The sequence below is a fragment of the Juglans regia genome, chromosome 16 (genome assembly GCF_001411555.2).
Source record: "Juglans regia cultivar Chandler chromosome 16, Walnut 2.0, whole genome shotgun sequence".
In the NCBI taxonomy this organism is placed as follows: Eukaryota; Viridiplantae; Streptophyta; class Magnoliopsida; order Fagales; family Juglandaceae; genus Juglans; species Juglans regia.
Window position 1 is genome coordinate 8,131,110 of NC_049916.1, and position 20,585 is coordinate 8,151,694.

The 20,585-nt window shown below is 39.4% G+C and overlaps 1 protein-coding gene across 1 annotated transcript; it reads right to left on the minus strand.

The window, feature by feature from the left end:
• Positions 1-10,614: 10,614 nt before the first annotated feature.
• LOC108997608 lies at positions 10,615-11,412 on the minus strand. The gene has a single exon (XM_018973956.1). The coding sequence runs from the start codon at positions 11,410-11,412 to the stop codon at positions 10,615-10,617; it is 798 nt and encodes a 265-aa protein (XP_018829501.1).
• Positions 11,413-20,585: the final 9,173 nt, after the last annotated feature.

Genomic DNA, 20,585 nt, shown 5'->3' on the forward strand with positions numbered 1-20,585 from the left:
ATGATAGACAAAATATAAAGTTATTTACTTCATTTACTTCAAGATCAACTCAACGGGGTAATTTCTTATATTTAGAAGTGTCATTTTATTGCTTTATAGTTTATATATAGGAATTGTCAAATAATTTTTTGGCATATAGGAATTGCTTTAAAGTGTCATTTTATTGGTTGAAACTTGAAACTGTCCATTGTTTATTGAACCTCCTTAACTATTAATATTTTTTTTCTAATTATTTTGTCATTTTGTCCTTTTTATAGATGGAGTCTTCTACAAATAATGTGCAAGAGTCAACACCAAACATGCATCCACCCCCATGCCCACACCCACCCCCATCCAATGTAAGTGATCAATCAGTTGGTGGGTCACAAAGAGGTAGAGTTAGGTCTTTTGTTTGGGATCACTGTACAAAAATACCAAAAGGTGATCCAAGTAAATCTAGGGCTGCATGTAATTATTGTGGTGCTTCGTATGCATGTGATACGAAGACCAATGGTACGAAAAACATGAAGTATCACATTGAGCATCAATGTAAGAAATGTCCGTTTAAGAAGACGGATAAATCCCAAACCACTCTAGGTTGGAAGGTGGAGGGAGGAAGTGGTAGTGGTAGTGGGGGACTTGTGTCTATTGCATTTAGTGTTGAGGCTTGCCGACAAGCCTTAGTATAGATGATTATTCTTGATGAGTTGCCCTTTAGGCATGCTGAAGGGGAGAGTTTCAGGAAGTTTATGCTTGTGGTTTGCCCTAAGTGGGTAGGGATTCCATCTCGTATGACGGTTGCCAAGGATTGTTTTAATTTGTTTTTGAAGGAAAAACAAAAGTTGAGAGATGCTCTTCGAGGGCAGCGAGTTTCCCTCACTACGGATACATGGACATCCGTGCAAAACCTAAACTATATGTGTCTCACAGCACATTTTATTGATGATGACTGGAAGTTACACAAGAGGATTCTTTCCTTTTGTTTGGTTGAAAATCACAAGGGTGATACTCTTGATAAAGGCATAGAGATGTGCTTGTATGATTGGGGGCGACAAAAAATACTTGCACTCACACTTGATAATGCAAGTTCTAATAATGGTATTGTTTCTTATTTGAAAAAAAAAAACAAAGTATAGGAGAGATACGATCTTGGAACATGAATTCTTGCATGTTCGATGTTGTGCCCACATTTTGAACTTAATCGTTCGTGAGGGGTTAAAAGAGTATGATGAGTCTATTGCGAAAGTGAGAGGTGTTGTGAAGTATGTTAAATCCTCCCCTCAAAAGTGGAGTACATTTAAGAAATGTGTGGAGTTGGAAGATATTCAATCTAAGGACCTAGTTTGCCTAGATGTACCGACTAGGTGGAATTCCACCTATCTTATGTTGGAGAGGGCTTCAAAATTTAAAAGGGCTTTTGATCGGTTGGAAGAGGAAGATCCGTACTTCCTTAGTAGTATTGGAGATGACGATGTCGATGATGAAAATGTGGACCATGTGGTGAATACGAGAAAGTCAAAGAAGTTAGGGTCTCCCAATGCATCCGATTGGGCGAAGGTACAGTTGTTTGTGAGGTTTCTTCAATTATTCCATGATGCAACTTTAAAATTCTCTAGGGGTGAATATGTAACTTGTAATATTTTTTTCCCGGAGTTGGTTATTATTAAAGATGCCATTAACATGGAGTGTGAAGAACGAAACCCCGTGGTGGGATTAATGGCCACAAATATGAAGAGAAAGTTTGACAAGTATTGGGAGAACTTGGAAAATCAGAATATGTTGCTATATGTTGGTGTTATTCTTGATCCTCGTTACAAGATGCGATATCTTGACTTTGGATTGGGAAAAATGTATGCACATGATCATACAAAAAAAATTGATTTCAGTTGGAAGGTGAAAAATGTATTTATCCGCATGTATGAGGCATACAAGGAAAATGAAGAAGGGCATTCTCCTCAGCGCACAAGTTTCCAAAATGAAGATGTAGCTCCTTCAACTGACAAGGCGGTGAGTAGAAAGACAAATTTGATGGCCGAATTTAAGCAACAGTTGCAGTCTGAAGACAGTTTGGAAAGTAAGTCAGAGGTTGATAGATATCTAGCTGAAAAATGTGAGGATGAAGATGATAGTTTTGACCTTCTAATTTGGTAGAAGGTGAATTGCTAGATATCGCGTACTTTCAAAGATTGCACGCGATGTACTTGCAATACTGATATCTACTATGGCCTCTGAATCTACATTTAGCACTGCGGGTTGTGTACTTGACCCTTTTCGAAGTAGTTTAAATCCAATGAGTGTTGAGGGTCTCATATGTGCACAAAACGGGTTTCGTTCTTCTTCTAGTCCAATAAGCCTTAGGACTTTAATGGATGAAGTGGAGGAATTTGAGAAGTAGCTGGATATGGGTATGTAATAAAATTACCTTTGATATCTTTTGTGATTTATTTTGTTTTATCTTCTATGTTATCATTGTTATGTAACTTTATTTGACTTGTTTTGTTTAAAATTTTTATGGATAGAACTTGTTGGGGACTTGAACTTTGCTGATTCTGTGGAGGCGTCAAATTCAATGCCTATTGGCCCTAGTCCTACACCCAATGTTGATTAAAGACTAAAGATGTGAGAAGATTATTGGTAAGCTAGGCTCTTAAATTATTTCCTGATCTTCATGTGGTATTTTATCAGATTTTAGCTACTTTAAATTGTCTACACGGTCAACTATTTACAACTAAATTTATAAAGTCATAACTATCGAAACTTGTTCTATCATGTTCTTCCTTTAGATGGATTCATGGAAGTATGCTTTTGTGGATATCTCAACTTCATTATAATAAGTTATAACCTTATTAATTTTCTTCATTAATGGATATCTCAACTTCATGGCCTCTATCTTTTTAGGATCTACATGACTGGTTAGTTTTTAACATATATTAGTTTCATGGGAAATGATATATATACTTACGATTGTTTTATCGATAAAAAATTAAAAAAATACTTACGATTGTTTTATAATTATTTTATAATTTCATATTAAATGAAGGGTAATTTTATAAAATTAAAATTTATTATAATGAAGTGACATGCAGCTTCCATTTATTGGCTGATTAAGATTGTAACATGCAGCTTCCATATAATCTTAAAGCATCTCTTTTGGCCTTGCACCCTAGTGAGCGGAATACATATGCTGAACTTGAAGCTGCATACAAATGTCTTGAGGAAAGCTATTGTACTATCAGGAATATATTATCCTTTATGGCCTATGGGCAATCTGTTGGCAGTGGGCTAGTGGCCTTGTAAATTACCCATTATATGTTAAGTACTTAAGTTGTTAAGTTTTGGATTATAATTTGTAATTTGTAATAACTTTTGGATTTTTTTTTTTTTTGAGTTTTTTGAGTTTTTTTATATAGATTAGTTTTTTTTATCATTGTATTTTTCAAGATCATGCTTTTTTTAGTAGTTTTAGCTAAAAAAAATGTACAAAATTTGAAATGGGCTGAAAAAAATTGAAATTGGGCAAAAAAAAAAATCAGATTTAGATGGGCAGAATGACCCATTTTAGGCATGTCCAAACCGACTGGACCGACTCTAGACCGGACCGGACCGAAATGGACTAGACCGGACCAATTCTATATGTGACTCGGTCCGGTCTAGGGTGGACAATTCTAGGACCGAATAGGTCCGGTCCTGTCCATAAAATGGCCCAAGACCGGACCGAACTCACCCCTAATTAAGGCCCCGCTAGGATGTTGAGATGACATGAGAAATCTTTCATCTTATCTCAATATCCAAATATCATTCAAATATAAGCACTTTTTAATTTCAAAATCTCATTATTTTTATCTAATCATTACAATTTCACAATCTTCCAAATGAAATACAAAAAATAATTCAACTTTTACAAATATAAAAAAATTATATTCTAACAATATTTTAACTTTATAATATTTCTATTCAATTTTTTATCTCTCTTTTTCTAAAATCTCATAGAATATCTTAACTCAAATTATTTTACTATTATTTATAAATTTTTTATCTCATCGCATCTCAACATCCAAACGAGGTAAGAAGTAGAGCATATTGGAGGAGATAGAACCATAGAAGAAAAGTAAATTTTCTAGGATTAAGGTTGAGAGCTGGAACTCCTCCCTCACGCGCCTCACAAGCTTTCACACAAAACTCTCCTAAAGCTAGGCTTCCCAAGCCCATCCTATGTGCTTGCTAGTCGTTTTTCTCTCTATATTTTTATCCGAAACACCTCGTCCCCGCCCTTTTCGGCTAACTTGTGGTTACACGCATCGCCCCATTTTCCATAACCAAATCCTACATTCTAATTCCCTACTTTTCTTTTCTTTTCTTTTCTTTTTTTTTTTTTTAGGGTAATTCCCTACTTTACTTTATATAAGCAACCAAGCTCAAATTGTTCACGAGTGGCTCTGTTTATTTGCAGCCCTAATGTTTATATAAGCAAGCAGATGAACTCAAGTTGCAAACATTTGAGAGAGAGAGTGAATAATATTGATATGGCTATTTTTAGGGTTTATAAATGTCTCTGTTTAGATTATTAGAAAAAATAAACTATAAAATTCACATAAAAGAGGTTCTAACTCGAGCAAAGACAAGTAAGACGATGCCTAAGAAAAAAAGGACAAATAAAGTGGGATTTAGACTATGCATAACATTATGGGTGATAATATATGATACGACTCATGAATTTGCTACGAATATGACACCAAATAAGCAGCTTTGAGTTTAATATAAATGAGCTGGGTCAAATCAAGTTGACTCGATAAGACATGATTAATATACGGGTTAATTGTGGGTCAATCCGTATAATCTGAATAAATTATATTTTTAAATTTATAAATATTTAGTCATATATGTAGGGCTGTAATCAAGTCGAGCCAAGCCGAGCCAGTATTTGGCTTGCCGAGCTCGGCTCAACTCAAAATACTCGAGATCGAAATTTTTTTTTATTTTTTGTTCGAGCTCGACTCAATAAGCTAAACTTTCAACTCGAGTTCATCCCACAAACGAGTTCGAGTCTAGCTGAGCTCGAGCTCGAATTGTTTATTTTTTAATTTTTTGAATAAGATTTAATAATTAATAAATTAAAAAAATAAAAAATCTAATATTGAATTTATACAACTAGCAAGTTATACATCTATTGAATTATAAAATTTTATAAATTTTATAAATAATTAATTTCAAAGTAGTTGATATTTATCCAAAATAATAATATATTATATGCCTACATATATTATTAATACATACACTTAATATTATAACATATATCTATTTCATATATGGTTCCCACATACTAGTATATGAAATTATTAAATTTTATCGACTAATTGTTATACAAATTATAAAATAGACTAATGAAATATATTCACTATATAGACATAAGTAATTAGATTACATATTATATATTTAATTATAAAAGTGGTATGCTTTTATTGTTAGTTAATACATATGTATATGTATATGTATTTATCAATATATGAACGAGTTTTAATCGAGTCGAGCTAACGAGTCGGCTCGAGTATAAACGAGCGGGCCTTAACGAGCCCTAATCGAGTCGAGTCGAATTTTGTCGGGTATTTGTCATTTACAATTTGAGCGGGTACCTATTTGCTTTCACGAACGAACTTTTTTTTTTTTACGAGTCGAGTTTGATTCGAGTTTAACCGAGTGAGTACCGAGCAGACTATCGAACAGACTTGTTCATTTACAGCCCTACATATATGTATTTTTTGGATGTTGGGAATATGTGATATTAATATTAGTATTTGATACATTATATCTCACATTATTAAACTTTTTTTGTTTATATGTAACTTTAGTTTATGAAAATATTAGTTTTCATATATATTATTGGTTTGGATATTGATAATAAAATTTGTTATCATGAATCTAGTTGTAATTGTGAATTATTTATATAGTTATCCTTGTATTATATATACTTTTTTTTTTTTTGAAGAGAAAAATCTAGTCACATTCCATTATCATAAAGATGAAATACAAGGAGGGGATTCCTCCAACGTTACAATTACATCTGAAATGGAAAAAGCATCTTTTGCCAACAAGTGAGCCATTTTGTTACCATTTCTCCTAACATGAGAAACTTCCCACTTGGCAAAGTTTTTTAGTAGAAATCTTGCCTCATTCACATACATACTTGCACTGTTCCATGGCTCAGAATTTTCCTTAATAGCAGTAATCACTTGCAAGGAGTCTCCCTCAACAATGATCTACCTAAGCCCCAATTCAATCCCAAACTTGATTGCTTGTAAAGCTCCAAAAAGTTGTTTTCTAAGCCTCATGGTTGCCAAAATCTGACCATCACTATCCCTAACACAGATACCAACTCCAATCAAACCTTTGATCTTGTCAATAGCCACATCCCAATTGATTTTAAAACAATCTATTCCAGGTGGAGACCAAAAATCAGCCGATGTACATTCTGACTTGATTCGACTGTATTCCTTCATTGCCTCTTCCTTTAGCATATCTAAGGTATGATTAGCTTCCTTGACCAGGGAGTTTGGGTGAGAGAATTCATTATGAAAGATAAATTTGTTCCTCCTCCACCAAATCTTCTTAGCTACTACTACAAATTCTTGCACAATATTCTCTTCCATTAAGACTGTTAAAGCTTCTACAAATTGCAACATAGATGTATGTGGCATGAAGCATTTTTGTAACCTCTTAGAACACTGACTCCACACATCCCTTACAGACTCACACCTCCATAAAGCATGAATAATAGTTTCCTTTTCCATACTACATATCGGGCATAAAGGATTATCCACCACCCTCTTTTTGAACAAATTGAGTTGAGTAGGAAGAGATTCGAGGCAGGCCCTCCACATAAAAACTTTGTCCCTTGGAGTAACTTTAAATTGCCATATCTTCTGCTAGATCCTCTTGTATTTGTTGATGCACGAAGCTTGTCCATCAGTTGCCAAACTCTTTTGCAGGTGATATGCATTCTTGACAGAGAAGCATCCTGATTTGGAGCCCTTCCAAATTAACTTGTCTATACTATTCAGAGAGCTAATAGGAGTTCTTAGGATGGTTTCAGCTTCCTCTTCCACAAATATTTCTTTAATCAGATCCCTCCTCCACTGCTTTGATATAGGCTCGATCAGATCTGCTACTGTTGCCTTGCTATATAATACCTTGACTGGACTAAAAACTTTCAAATGTTTAGATTGATTTAGCCATTTGTCTGTCCATATCTTGATATCCCTTCCAGTCCCAACTCTCAAAAAGGAACCTTCTGCAATAAGTGGTCTAGCTGCAAGAAAACTCCTCCAAATATATGATGGCTTAGAACCCAGTTTAGCAGCTTGAAATTCTGTAGCACTAAAATACTTGGCATTCAATACCTTAGCTGATAGTGAATCTGGTTGCTGAATAATCCTCCAACATTGTTTTGCAAGCATGGCTTTGTTAAAACATTCAAGGTCCCTAAACCCCATTCCCCCTTCAGATTTGGCTTTACCCATCATATTCCATGAAACCCAGTGGATTTTGTGTTCCTTTTGCTGCTGCCCCCACCAAAAATTTTGTATGACACTATTGATTGCTTTCAGCAAGGAGTGTGGCAGTTTAAAAACACTCATAGTGTAAGTTGGCAGAGCTTGCACAACAGCTTTAATATAAATCTCCTTTCTTGCTTGAGATAAGGTTTTTACTTTGTATGTGCTTAGCCTCAATCTGATTTTGTCTCGAATACCCTTGAAAGCTTGGTGTCTAGCTCTACCTATCACTGAAGGCAAACCAAGGTACCTCTCATAAGTCATTGCAGCCTTGATCCTAGCAATGGAAAGTATGTAATCCTGAGTTACTTTTAAGGTGTTCTTGCTAAAAATAATAGAGGTTTTATCAAGATTAAGGCGCTAGCCAGAAGCCTCCTCATAGATTCTAAGTAAACCAAACGACCTCCCCCATTCCATTGCATTTGCTTTACAAAAAAGAATACTATCATCTGCAAAGAAAAGATGAGAGATCCTAAACTGACCCCTAGCCACAGGCACCCCATGTATCAAACCACTTTCCTCAGCTTTCTCAATCAAATTACTAAGAGCCTCTGCACAAAGAATAAATAGATAGGGCGAAAGGGGATCACCTTGGCGTATGCCTCGAGTTGGTTGAAAAGCCTCTTGAGGTTCTCCATTGATCAAGATTGAATATGAAACTGTTTCAATGCACTTCATCACCATATCAATCTATTGAGAACTGAAACCCAATCTGTTTAACACTGCTCTAAGAAAACCCCACTCCACTCTATCATAAGCCTTGCTTATATCAAGTTTTAGTGCCATATAGCCTTCTTTACCTGTCATCTTACACTTCATAGTATGCATTGCCTCAAAAGCCACAATTACATTATCAGCTATTAGCCTTCTAGGTACAAAAGCTGATTGGGTAGGACTTACAATTGATGACAAAATATTTTTTAAGTCTATTGGCAATAGCTTTAGAGATGATCTTGCACAAAACATTACAAAGTGAGATGGGCCTAAATTCTGACACTTTAGTATGAGAATTTTTCTTTGGAATGAGAGTGATATAAGTATTGTTGATCTCAGCTAGGTTCCCATTAGAATTAAGAACAAAAAGAGCTGCATCACTAACCTGTACTCCTACTGTTTTCCATTGCTTTTGAAAGAAAAAAGCAGGAAACCATATGGACTTGGTGAGCTAAGGCCATTCATATGGAAAAGAGCATCCTCCACTTCGTTAGGTGTGTATGGTTTGGTAAGCATTGTGTTCATTTCATCTGAAACTTGAGGCTCCATTTCAGCAAGGCACTCTTCAGTCATCCTGGGTCCAGAACATGTATAAAGCTCCTTGAAGAATTTTTGAAAAAGGTCCTTGATTCCCTCTTTAGACACCACTTCCTTGCCATGGTCATCCATCAGCACTTTGATTGTGTTAGTCTTCCTCCTTTGAGATGCACACTAGTGAAAGTACTTCGTATTTCTATCCCTCACATTTAACCACCTTTGGTTAGCTCTTTGCTTCCATTTCAGGTGTTCTTCTTCAAGTGAACTATCAATCTCTTTTTGGAGTAGCTTAATACTCTCATTTAAATGGCCTGGATTCATCTCTTGTAAAATGGAAAGTTGTGACAACTTTGCCTTCACCTCTTTTTTAGAATTGCCAATATTGTTTTTGCACCATGTCTTCAACTTTTCTTTGCAACTCTTAAGGCCATTAGTAAGAAAACTTAGCTTATTCTCTGCCAGCCTAGGGAGCCTCCATTCATCTTCCACTATATTGTTGCATTCCTCCCTTTGAGACAACATGCCTCAAATTTGAAAGGTTTGTCTAATCTGCCCAGCTCTGAGAGATTTTTGTCCAGGGTAACAAAAATAGGACAATGATCAGAACTTAGAGCTGGCAAAGTAAAAACTCGAGAGCCAGGAAAGTAATCAGACCAAATAAAGTTACTAAATGCACGGTCAAGCCTCTCCTTTATGTAAGCATCACCATGCCTACCATTTGACCATGTGAACTTATTACCAAAAAACCCCATATCACTAAGACCACAGATCTCCACAGATTCTCGAAAGGATTCCATCTGCATATATGGTCTAAGAGCACCCCCACATTTCTCACCATTATTAAGAATTTCATTAAAGTCCCTACACATAGCCACCCCTTTGACACCTCAGGTTTTAAGATCTTTAGCAGCTGCCAACTGCTCTGTCTCTTTGCAATTTTTGGAGATCCGTAGAACCCTGTTAAAAACCACTCCTCTTCTACTTTTGCCCCCTTAATCACTAATGATATATGATGCTGAGTGTATGAGTGAACCTCAGCTTTATACTCATTAGTCCAGAGGAGAGCTAAGCCTCCACTAAGACCCTTACAATCTATCACAAAACTGTTCTCAAACTTTAGTTTCCTTTTAATGAGTTCCACCTTATTCCTCTTGCATTTTGTTTCCATTAGAAAAACAAAAGATGGGAGCTTATTTTGCACCATAAGATGCAAATCATTAACTGTCTGAGGGTTTCCAAGCCCTCAGCAGTTCCAGCTTAAGCAACTCATTGAGGCTGGTGGGGCTGGAAGTCAGCCACCACCTTCTCAGTTGGGTTTGAGTCCATTATCTCCATATCATTAGTTTTTGATCTTTTTGCCTTAAAAAGTTATGTTTTCTCACTAGGTGAACTGCCACCTCTCTTTTTGTTTGTAATATGCCCTGCACTTCTCCCCGTCTTTTCCATTTGGCCCTTTTCTTTGAATCTTCAAGAATTTGTACCTGTTCTGAGATGAATTGGTCTATAAAGTGGACCTTATCCATCAAAACAGTCTTAGAAACTAGTTCCTTTGCTGGTTCTCGATTTGGCTCTTTTGTCTGGACATGATCTGCTCTATGTGACAATTGGCCCGATCCTCCTACTGAAAAATACTAACTGGAAACTTCTTGTTAGGATTGAAAAACCCACCCTATACAGACTCCCCTTCTTGTGCTCCAGAATCCCCTTCTTTCTGCAAAACTTCCATACCATTGTCTCTTTTCAAATCTACCTCTCCTTCCTTGACTATATTCTGAAAATCCTCCTGACAATCTTCTTTATCTTTTTTAAACTCATCTTTAGACTCATTACCCTTTCTTCATATGTAGTGTTCATCACCATCCTGCTGATTTTGATTTAGGACATATCTCTTCTGATTAAAATTGTCTTCTCTTGCTGCTGTTGCTCTCAACCAGGCTCCATATTGGTTCTGACTTGAGCCATTTGAATCTTGTGGGCAGATTTTACCAACATGCTTAATCACTCCACATCTGAGGCAGAAAATGGGGAGCCTCTCATATTTAAAAGTAACCCATGTCTTTCTTCCATCAATAGTTAAAAACATGCCCCTCATTAAGACTTTTGTTATATCAACTTCAACTCTTATTCTCAAAAACTTACCCCACCCTATACCTCTCGTATCTGTCTGAACTTTTATCACCCTTCCCACATTACCTCCAACCTGGTTACCAACCTTTAGTGTCATACTTGCAAGTGGCATGTTGTGCACTTGGAGCCAAAACTCCTCCCGGTTGAAATGAACTTCATTGATAGACATGTGGCCTTCAAAAGCTTGTAAACACAGTAACCACCTATCAAAGGACCATGGCCTACCTTTCATCACATGTTGCCTGTCTTCATCTTTATTGAACTCAATAAGAAATTTATTGGTTCCTACCTCTGAGTATTGTATCCAACCTTCATTCCTCCATACTTTAGTCATTGTGTTCTTAAAGGCTTCCTTATTGATAGGTTTATTGGTAATAATCATAGCCAAAAGACAGAATTTCCCATGCTTCACCGCATTATCCATTGTATTATGTGAAAGAATCATCTCCTTCCTTTCCTGCTCAGTAAGGGAAAACCCTTTCCATTTCCTTACCAAATCTTCCCCCATGATACTCTATTCAAACCAACCAACACTGGTCCAAGGGAATTTCCTCTCTGCAGAAGAGACAATAACCTCACCCCCTAAGGAGAGGAGGAGCCGCCAAACCCTAATCCCGAGAGAGAATGAATAATCTAAATAATTTCTATGGATTAACAAACTCGACTCGAATCCCAAATTTTAACGGTCCGGATCGTTAAGGCCTTAACAAACTCGACTCGACTCGAATCTAACCCATTCTCTCTCTAAATAATTTCTATGGATTAACCGAGCGGGCCTTAACAAATATATTAAATGGGTTAAAATATAAATATAAGAGTTGGCTTAACTCATTTATATGAAGCAGGTTGGCACGAGTTAAATGGGTTGTGTCCAAGTTAATCCAATAAAAGTAAATCATGAAATGGGTTTAATGGATCGTGTCATCTAATCCGTTAATTAAATGGGTCAGATTCGAATTTTAGGGTCTGACATGTTTAAACAAACGGGTCAGGTTCGGGTTTAATTAAATGGGCCTGGTCGGGATTGGATCTTATATTGTAAATTTTAATATAACATTTGATTATGATATAACATAAATTAATCTTACAATCTTTCATATAACATATAAATTTTAATTTTATAATGTAAAATTAATATAACATAAAATGAGGGATATGTGTCAATCACTTGCTAAAGTTTTGTTGTAGTATGATTTTATTTCACCGTAAAATTGGAAAATTGTACAAGACCGAAATCGAAAAAACTGGAAGTTCTTGTTTCTGGCGGTGAATTGGTTTGGTATCAATTCTTAAATTTTTAAAATTGTTGTATACCGGTTCGGTTCTAAAAATGTCCAAAATCGAACTGAATTGAACTGGTTACACCCCTATACTCACTCACGCCCTTAGGCAAGAGTGCTCGCTCCATGCTCGCTTGCAGTCGAGCACCGTGGGGTGCAGAAGATCTTTTCCGAGCCAAGTGCTTGCCACATAGGCAAGCATCGTGATAAGCAAAACTGCTTGGCCACTTGCAAGCACCCCTAAAACCTAAAAGTCCTTGCACCTAGGCGAGATCCTCGGAGAGCAAAATGCTCAACCTAGGTGGATGCCGCATAGGCCAAAAGTACTATCCACTCAAGCAAGTAATGTGAAGGAACATGAAGCTTGATATGTTTAAATCGTAGGAAGAATCAATAAATAAACTCCAACATCTGATCTACTGAGGATATCTTGTGCACAGGATCCTTTGGGAGTTAGAGATGATGAACAAACCTTGTGCATGCCATCCTGTCCTGCGAGCGGATGACTCCATGTTCAACGCTTTTTTGCAATAACTAGGGGATGGATCTAGCCTATGGGCCCAAGACTGAAGGGCTCACAGTCCAAGAGCCCATATAACCCATGGCCTTAACCGTGTGATATGATAATGCCGATAGATTAGGGTGGTTATCTCGTCCACTTATTAAGGGATAATTGATGCTCATCTATATCCTCATCATCTCTATAAATTACATCTAAAGGTAACATATAAGACACTTCTTTACTTATATACTCTTATTGAGATTACATCTCTCTAACTTGGGCATCGAAGTTACTTGGGCATCAGAGTTCCTCTGGGCATCCAGTGCCACCCTCTCATCTGTTGCAGGCCATCCGAGTAATTGGTGGTGTGAAACACGTCCTTTACATGGAATGGATGTTAAGGTCCCTTGGTAAGGAGCCCACGACTAGGGGACTGATTCAGCCTATGGGCTCATAGCCCAAGAGCCCATGAAATCCATGGCCTTAACCATGTGATATGATAACGTCGATAGATCAGAGTGGTTATCTCGTCGACCTATTAAGGGCTAATTGATGCTCATCTATGTTCTCATCACCAATAAGGGTTATCTCGTCTAGTTGGTGGTGTGAAATACGTCCTTCACAGTGGCGCCGTCTGTGGAATCTTTACTGACTCTAGCATGATTTTCACACGCCAACTACTACGTGATCTCAGGCAACCTACAATCAAGAGATGAATTTGGTGGAGGTTGAAGTAAGGTTGGCAGAAGCTAAGGAGAAGTTGAGAAAGGCTATGACGATAGTTAAGCAGATACAGAAGGAGAATGAAGAGTTAAAGCATCAGAATGCCGCCACACCACCTGTCCAGAATGGGCAAGTGGAAGGAGATGCACACAATACAAGAGGCATGAATAGTGAAGAACAAGAAAAAAAGAGGTAATGTTAGGAACTGCATAGCCTTGTTGAAAAATATGAGGAGATCGCAAGAAGGATGGAGGGTCCTTTTCCATGGAACAACTGCTTACCTGGACTGACCTTCCTTACAACGAGGAAGTACTGGCAGTAGCCCTCCCACCCAAGTTTAAGGTTCCTCAGATCGACATGTATAACGGGTCGTGGGACCCTATAGATCACTTGGAGAACTTCAAAGCGCACATGACTCTTCACGGCTTTCCCAAAGAGGTGGCTTGTCAGGCTTTCCCATTAACGTTGAAAGGAATAGCACGGGGATGGTTCAAGACTTTGCATCCAGGATCCCTTAGCAGTTTCGAGAAATTAGCTAGGTAGTTTCTAACGTAGTTCATGGCAAGTAGGAGACGCTGAAGACCAGTTGCCTATCTGCTCACCATCAAACAAAGAGAAGAAGAGAGCCTAAAAGCATATCTAACTTGCTTTAATAGGGAGAAGTTGACTACCGATGATCAGGACAAAAAGATCACACTAGCCGCCCTCCTGGGGGGCATATGGCCTCGAAGCTCATTCATGGCTGAGCTGGCCGGAGGATCCCCTTCACCTTGGGGGAGTTCATGGATAGAGTAGACAACTTCATTAATGTTGAGGACACGTTGCAAGCTCTTTTGGAGCCCAGAAAATAGGAAGCAAAGTTGGAGACTAGGAACTTAGACGATGCAAAAGACAAAAAGACCAGACAAGGTTATCAAGATGGGAAGCGTGAAAGATACTCCAATCAACGAGAGCAGGGTCACTGTCTTATCAACAACAATCTAAGTGTACAAGAAAATGACCAGGCGTCAAGGAAGGAAGCACGCCCACCTGCGAGAGGGTAACGCTACTGCAAGTACCAGTAGTCAAACATTGATTCAACTGAAGACTGTCCGATGTTGAAAAAAAGGTTGCCAGCCTGGCAAGAAGCGGGAGCTCGAATGAATGTTGGTCGGGTATCTCAAACCTTTCAAAGAAGAAGGTCATGAGAGTGAACCTAGACGAACCAGAAGCTCCAAAAGACAAAGACAGGAGCAAAGACACAACACCCCTCGACAGCCACGTGATCGAGACCAAGCTCCTTTTGGGGAGATCTGCACAATAGCAGAGGGTTCGCCGGCGAGGGTGTAACGACATCCAACAGAAAGGGTCACACCCGCAAAGTAAGGTATCATGAGATATATATGGCAGACAAGCCTCCCAAACACCCCAGGTTAAATACCACCCCCACCATCTTGTTCGGAGATGAAGATTCCCAAGGGGTCCTATAACCCCACGACGACGCCTTGGTCGTCGCCCTCCTAGTAGCCAATTACACGACTAGGCGGGTTCTAGTTGACAACGAGAGCTTAGCCGACATCTTATTCTGGGATGCTTTCATCAAAATGGGCATTAGCCCTGATAGGCTATGCCCTTCGTCATCTCCCCTAAAAGGGTTATCAGGAGAAGCTGTCCAACCCATGGGTGCCATCGCGTTGCTAGTCACAGTCGACCAAGGTGCCCACACTATTACAACAATGACGGATTTTCTGGTGGTCAAAGCTCATTTGTCTCCTCTACCTACCACTTGAAGATGAAATCCCCGACAGAAATTGGCATTGGCGAGGTTCGTTGAGAGCAAATCCTTGCTCAGGAATGTTATGTTTAAGAGCTAAAGGCGGGGGCACCTAGCGTGTGTGTCGCAGATAGACTGGACAGGAGGCCACCTCTCCCGTCCTTGGTAGAACTCGGCTAGGACATAGAATCGAGATATGAGAACAACTTGATGCAGGCCGAAGCATATGAACCACTAGAAATAGTAGCCTTACATCCAAAATGCCTAAACACCACGACAAGGGTCGGGTCGAGGCTCCAGCCAGAATACAGAGAGGCATTGAAACAATTGCTAATTGAACATTGAGATGTGTTCGCCTAGAGCCATGAAGATATGCCAGGGATCGACAACACTGTCATAGAGCACAAGTTGTACATCAACCTGGAGGCCAAAAAGGTGCGCCAAAAGAGAAGGTCTTTCAGCACAGAAGTGCACGGCCGTAGCTGAGGAGGTAGACCGTCTCTTGGCAGCGGGATTTATAAAGGAAATGTACTACCCAGAATGGCTCTCCAATGTAGTACTAGTTAAGAAAGCTAACAGGAAGTAGAGAATGCGTGTAGACTTCACTGACCTTAACAAAGCCTACCCCAAAGATAGTTTTCCACTGCCACAAATCAATATCATTGTAGACGCCATGACAGGACACAAAGTTTTGAGCTTCATGGATGCATATTTGGGGTACAATCAAATTCGAATGAATAAGGCTGATGAGGAAAAAATGGCATTCGTCACCGATAGAGGCCTTTATTGTTACCGAGTGATGCCCTTTGGGTTGGAGAATACTGGGGTGACCTATCAAAGGCTGGTCAATTGGATGTTCAAGCACCAAATTGGGAAGACTATAGAGGTGTACGTTGACAACTTACTAGTGAGGAGCAAGAAACCTGCCCAGCACCTAGTAGACCTTAGAGAATCCATTGCAGTGCTACGCAAATAGAAGATGAAGTTGAACTCGACTAAGTGTGCCTTCGGGGTCAACTTGGGAAAGCTTTTGGGCTTTATTGTCTCAGAGAGAGGTATTGAGGTGAACACCGAAAAGATCGACACCATCTTAAATATGGCACCGCCAAAAAGTATTAACGACGCACAACAACTAGCAGGGAGGGTAGTCGCCTTGAATAGATTCGTATCAAGGTCTACAAACAAGTGTCTTTCTTTTTTTTGGGTCTTGAGAAAGGCACACCCATGGAATGAGGAATGCGACAGAGCCTTCCAAGAGCTAAAACAATATCTGACCAACCCGCCTATATTGAAACAGCCCAATTAAGGGAGCATTTTATATGTGTACCTGGTGATTTCCCCCCATCCCGTCTCAGGGTCTTAATCAAAGAAGAAGAAGCAACACATGCACTCGTATATTACACGATTTATTCGCTAAAAGGCGTCGAGAGCAGGTACCTGCGCATGGAAATGTTGGCATTTGCACTGGTGACATCCGCCAGGAGGTTATGACCATAATTTCAGGCCCACCCAATAAAAATACTGATAGAGCACACCCTCGGTAGAATACTATAGAAGCCAGATATTTCAAGAAGATTGGTCGCATGGTCGATGGAGCTAAGCGAGTTTGATATCGACTATATGCCCAGAAGTGTAGTGGAGGGGCAAGCCTTAGCAGACTTTGTTACCGAATTCACCAATTTTCCAGCAGATATCGAGATGGCGCATACCAGCCGACCCTGGGTAGTGTTTGTTGAAGGATCCACTTGCCATAAGGGAAGAGGTTTAGGGATCTACATCGTTGGCAAGTCAGGACGAGAGTACTATTATATGGCCACACTTACTTTCAAGACTACCAATAATGAAGTCGAGTATGAGGCCTTAATAGCAAGACTTGCAATTGCGAACACTTTAGGCACCAACGAGATTGAAGCCAAAGTTGACTCTCAAATAGTGGTAAATCAAGTAATTGAGGCTTATGCCATGAAAAGGGAAAGACTGAAAAAGTACCTAAATCGGGTGCTAGAAATATGCAACCAACTCACTTATTTTAGTCTTGAGCAAGTACCAAGGGCAGAAAACACAATAGCGGATAGGCTAGCCAAATTCCCCTCTACAAGAGATGACACAAACCTGCCTTGGGAAGCAGAAAGGAGGGTGATAGAGATTCCAGTAATTGGAGCACAAGTGAGCCACAGTGCACCATCGGGGCCAGAGTGGGCCAAAGAAATATCGTAATACCTAGGTATCAGCAAACTTCTGGAGGGGAAAGAGGCAGAAAGGAAAGTTATAAGGAATGCGGCATTGTTTGTTAAAGTTGATGGAATCCTGTACAAGAAGGGTTTCATCGCACCCTTGCTAAGGTGAATCTCGCTCAAGGAAGCACATTGTGTCTTAGCATAAATATATGAGGGCGTCTACGGCAACCATTTTGGCGGAAAGGCTTTTGCAAGGAAAGCCTCCAGGGCGGGCTACTATTGGCCCAACTCTTTAACGGACACCAAACAGTTTGTAAAAAAGTGCACTCGGTGCCAGGTTTACGCTCCCATTCCACACTGTCCACCTGGGAAACTGCTCTTCATTACTCCCCCATGGCCAATTGCCTAATGGGGGTTGATTTGGTCTGTCCCTTTCCTCCAAGAAAGGCGGGGTAAAACACATAGTCGTCGCAGTAAACTACTTCACTAAATGGGTGGACACAGAGCCCTTCGCAACCATAATTGCAAAGACCATCACCAGATTTTTGTGGAAGAGCATCGTGTGTAGGTTTGGCATTCCCAACAGTATAGTCTCCAACAATAGGAAGCAGTTCGACTCGGAGCATTAAAAAGAATGGTGCCGAGAGTTGGGCATCCAAGTAAATTATTTGTCACCAAGACACCCACAAGCCAACAGACAAGCAAAGTCAACAAACAAGTCCCTCCTTGGGATCTTAAAGAAGAAGCTTGATGTCAGGAAGGGAGAATGGGCGGAGGAGCTCCTAGGAGTCCTATGGGCTATAGGAAAATTGTGAAGACCCCAACAGGCGAGACGCCATTCACCCTAGCCTTTGGGAGCGAAGCAGTCGCTCCCGTAGAAGTCAGCCTACCCACATACAGGACTTGTAACACCCGGGTCTAGCCCGAGTCTGCTTTTTAAATATTTTTGGGCTTATGCGTATGAAAAATTCAATTGAGTGTTCTAGTATTTTTTGGAATAGACTACCGACCTAAAATATTTGTTTTGGTGGATTATGATTTTTCTTTAGGTTTGATAATTAGGTTAAAAATCTTTTTTATAGGCCGAGAAAACTTTTGGAGACCATAATTCAGGGAAAAAGCCTATTTTTATTAATTTTATATACTACCCAAAATATGGACCCAAATATTTGAAATGGGCTCTACCGATCACCCAAGGGCCATGCCCTTTTGTTGTAAACTAGGAGACCCAATGGTAGTTTGTTTTTAAAAACTCCCCACCTTTGCACGTCTCATTCCGTTAGTCATAACATGCATGTCTCTACCTGTATTTATCCACTTCCATTCACATGCACGTCTTCCCTATCTAGGGTTTTCTTTTGGTTCTCAATCACCTATTTATATAGATATGCTCATCCCCTACATGAAAAGAAAACTCCAAGCCACAAAGCTTCAGTGAAGCACCTCTTCCATAAACTGCAACCACCCACACACACGGCAACACCACCACAAGTCTCTGTCGTGGAAGTTGCATGTTCTCTTCATCCACGCCGCAATGAACCAGCACCTCCCTCCCCTACGGGTATCCAGCAACAAAGAGAGTAATCACTCGGTGTAACCCCTATTTTCCAAACCCAAAAATAGAGCACTGGCTCTCCAATCTTGAACCACTGACGAGCCACCTAGCTGCGCCCAAGCCCACTTTAACTCAGTCGGAAACCGACAAGTGGAGCCACCGTTGCTCATCATGGAAGCTTTGTTTCTACACACCGAAACAGGGGAAGTATTCCCCACTGTGAGACACATCGCCAGCCCCACCCCGACACCTGTATAAAAAGCGCCACCAGGTCTGCTCCGGCCAACCCTCCACAGCTCGTTCATGCTCCTCCCCTCATTCCCTCTCAGTAAGCCCACGTTGAACTCCCGCCACTGTCTCTCTATGTCTCCATGCTCTCTCTCTCTCTCTCACTCATCACTCTCTCACTCCCATAGTGCGTTGCCACATCTCTCAGCTATGCTGGCATCGATAGTCACCCAGCCCGCCGCCACACGTAACCCTCTCGGTAAGGATTTTTCGTACTCTACCTCCCTGCCTAGTGAGTTTGTTTCAAAAGGGGAAGCATGAATTTAATTCTCCAGTAAAGCATATTAGTATTTACGTAGGGTGGTATTTCATTGGTACCCTTAATTTTTAAAGTGAGCTTGGAATCACAATGGTCTTTTCTGGGTATTGGGCCATGCATATCGAAATGGGCCATGGCTTGTAGATAGGTTTTATGGGTTATGCTCCATTATGGGCTGCACAGGTTTATGGGCCACGACTCGATACCATGAGTTTATAGTGTATACTCGGGGTCGAGATCACGTGTTTGCGTGGACAATATTATAAAACAAATTTATAGTGTAATATGATCATAGTTTTTAATCATGTATTTGTTTGGAAAAAACTATTTGAAAATCAAAATATTTTAGGGAGACTCGATATTTTAGGGTTTTGAGGATTGTTAAACATTAAGGAAAAATATAGAATTTTATATCTCAGGTGTTAATTACGAAGTATGTGTTCAATCGGAAATTTATGCTGGTTCCATGATTATTTTATAAGTGACGATTAATATTTGCTCAGCACTGTTATAGAAAAATTCAGAAAAATAAAAAAGTTCAGGTAAGCGGAGTTCCTATGCTAGATTTTGCATAAAAATAAAATGAACTGAGGTTGATTTTATGAAAAATATGCATGATATGTTTTGAAAAGAAATGTGGAAATGACCTCAGTTATTTGTTCTGTATTACTCATGAAATCTCTATAAAAGAGGAAAGTACTTATGTCATGATTAGTGTAGACATGAGCAAATTTTTTGCATTATGTTTCTGAACTATGGAAAAAGAGCGAAGACGAAATTTATGAAAATTGTGCATGTGATGCAAAGATGTTTTGAATCTGTTTTTGAATATGTGAAATGATCTGAATTTGTTTCAGTACTCTGTTGTGATGTGATGTGACATCTGAAAACCTTTGATATGACTTTCTAATTTTGTATCGGATTCTGTTTCTGGTCATGATCCAATGATTATGATTCTGTTTTGCTCTGATATATGGCCCTGTCACGGGTGACAATAGTCCCCTCTGACCCTGTCACAGGACATAATAGTGACCTCTAGCCCTATCACGAGATATAATAGTGACCTCTAGCCCACCACGAGATATAATAGTGGTCTGTATTTTGAGTGCATTCACTTTGGTATCATGGTGATTTATCTTCTGCT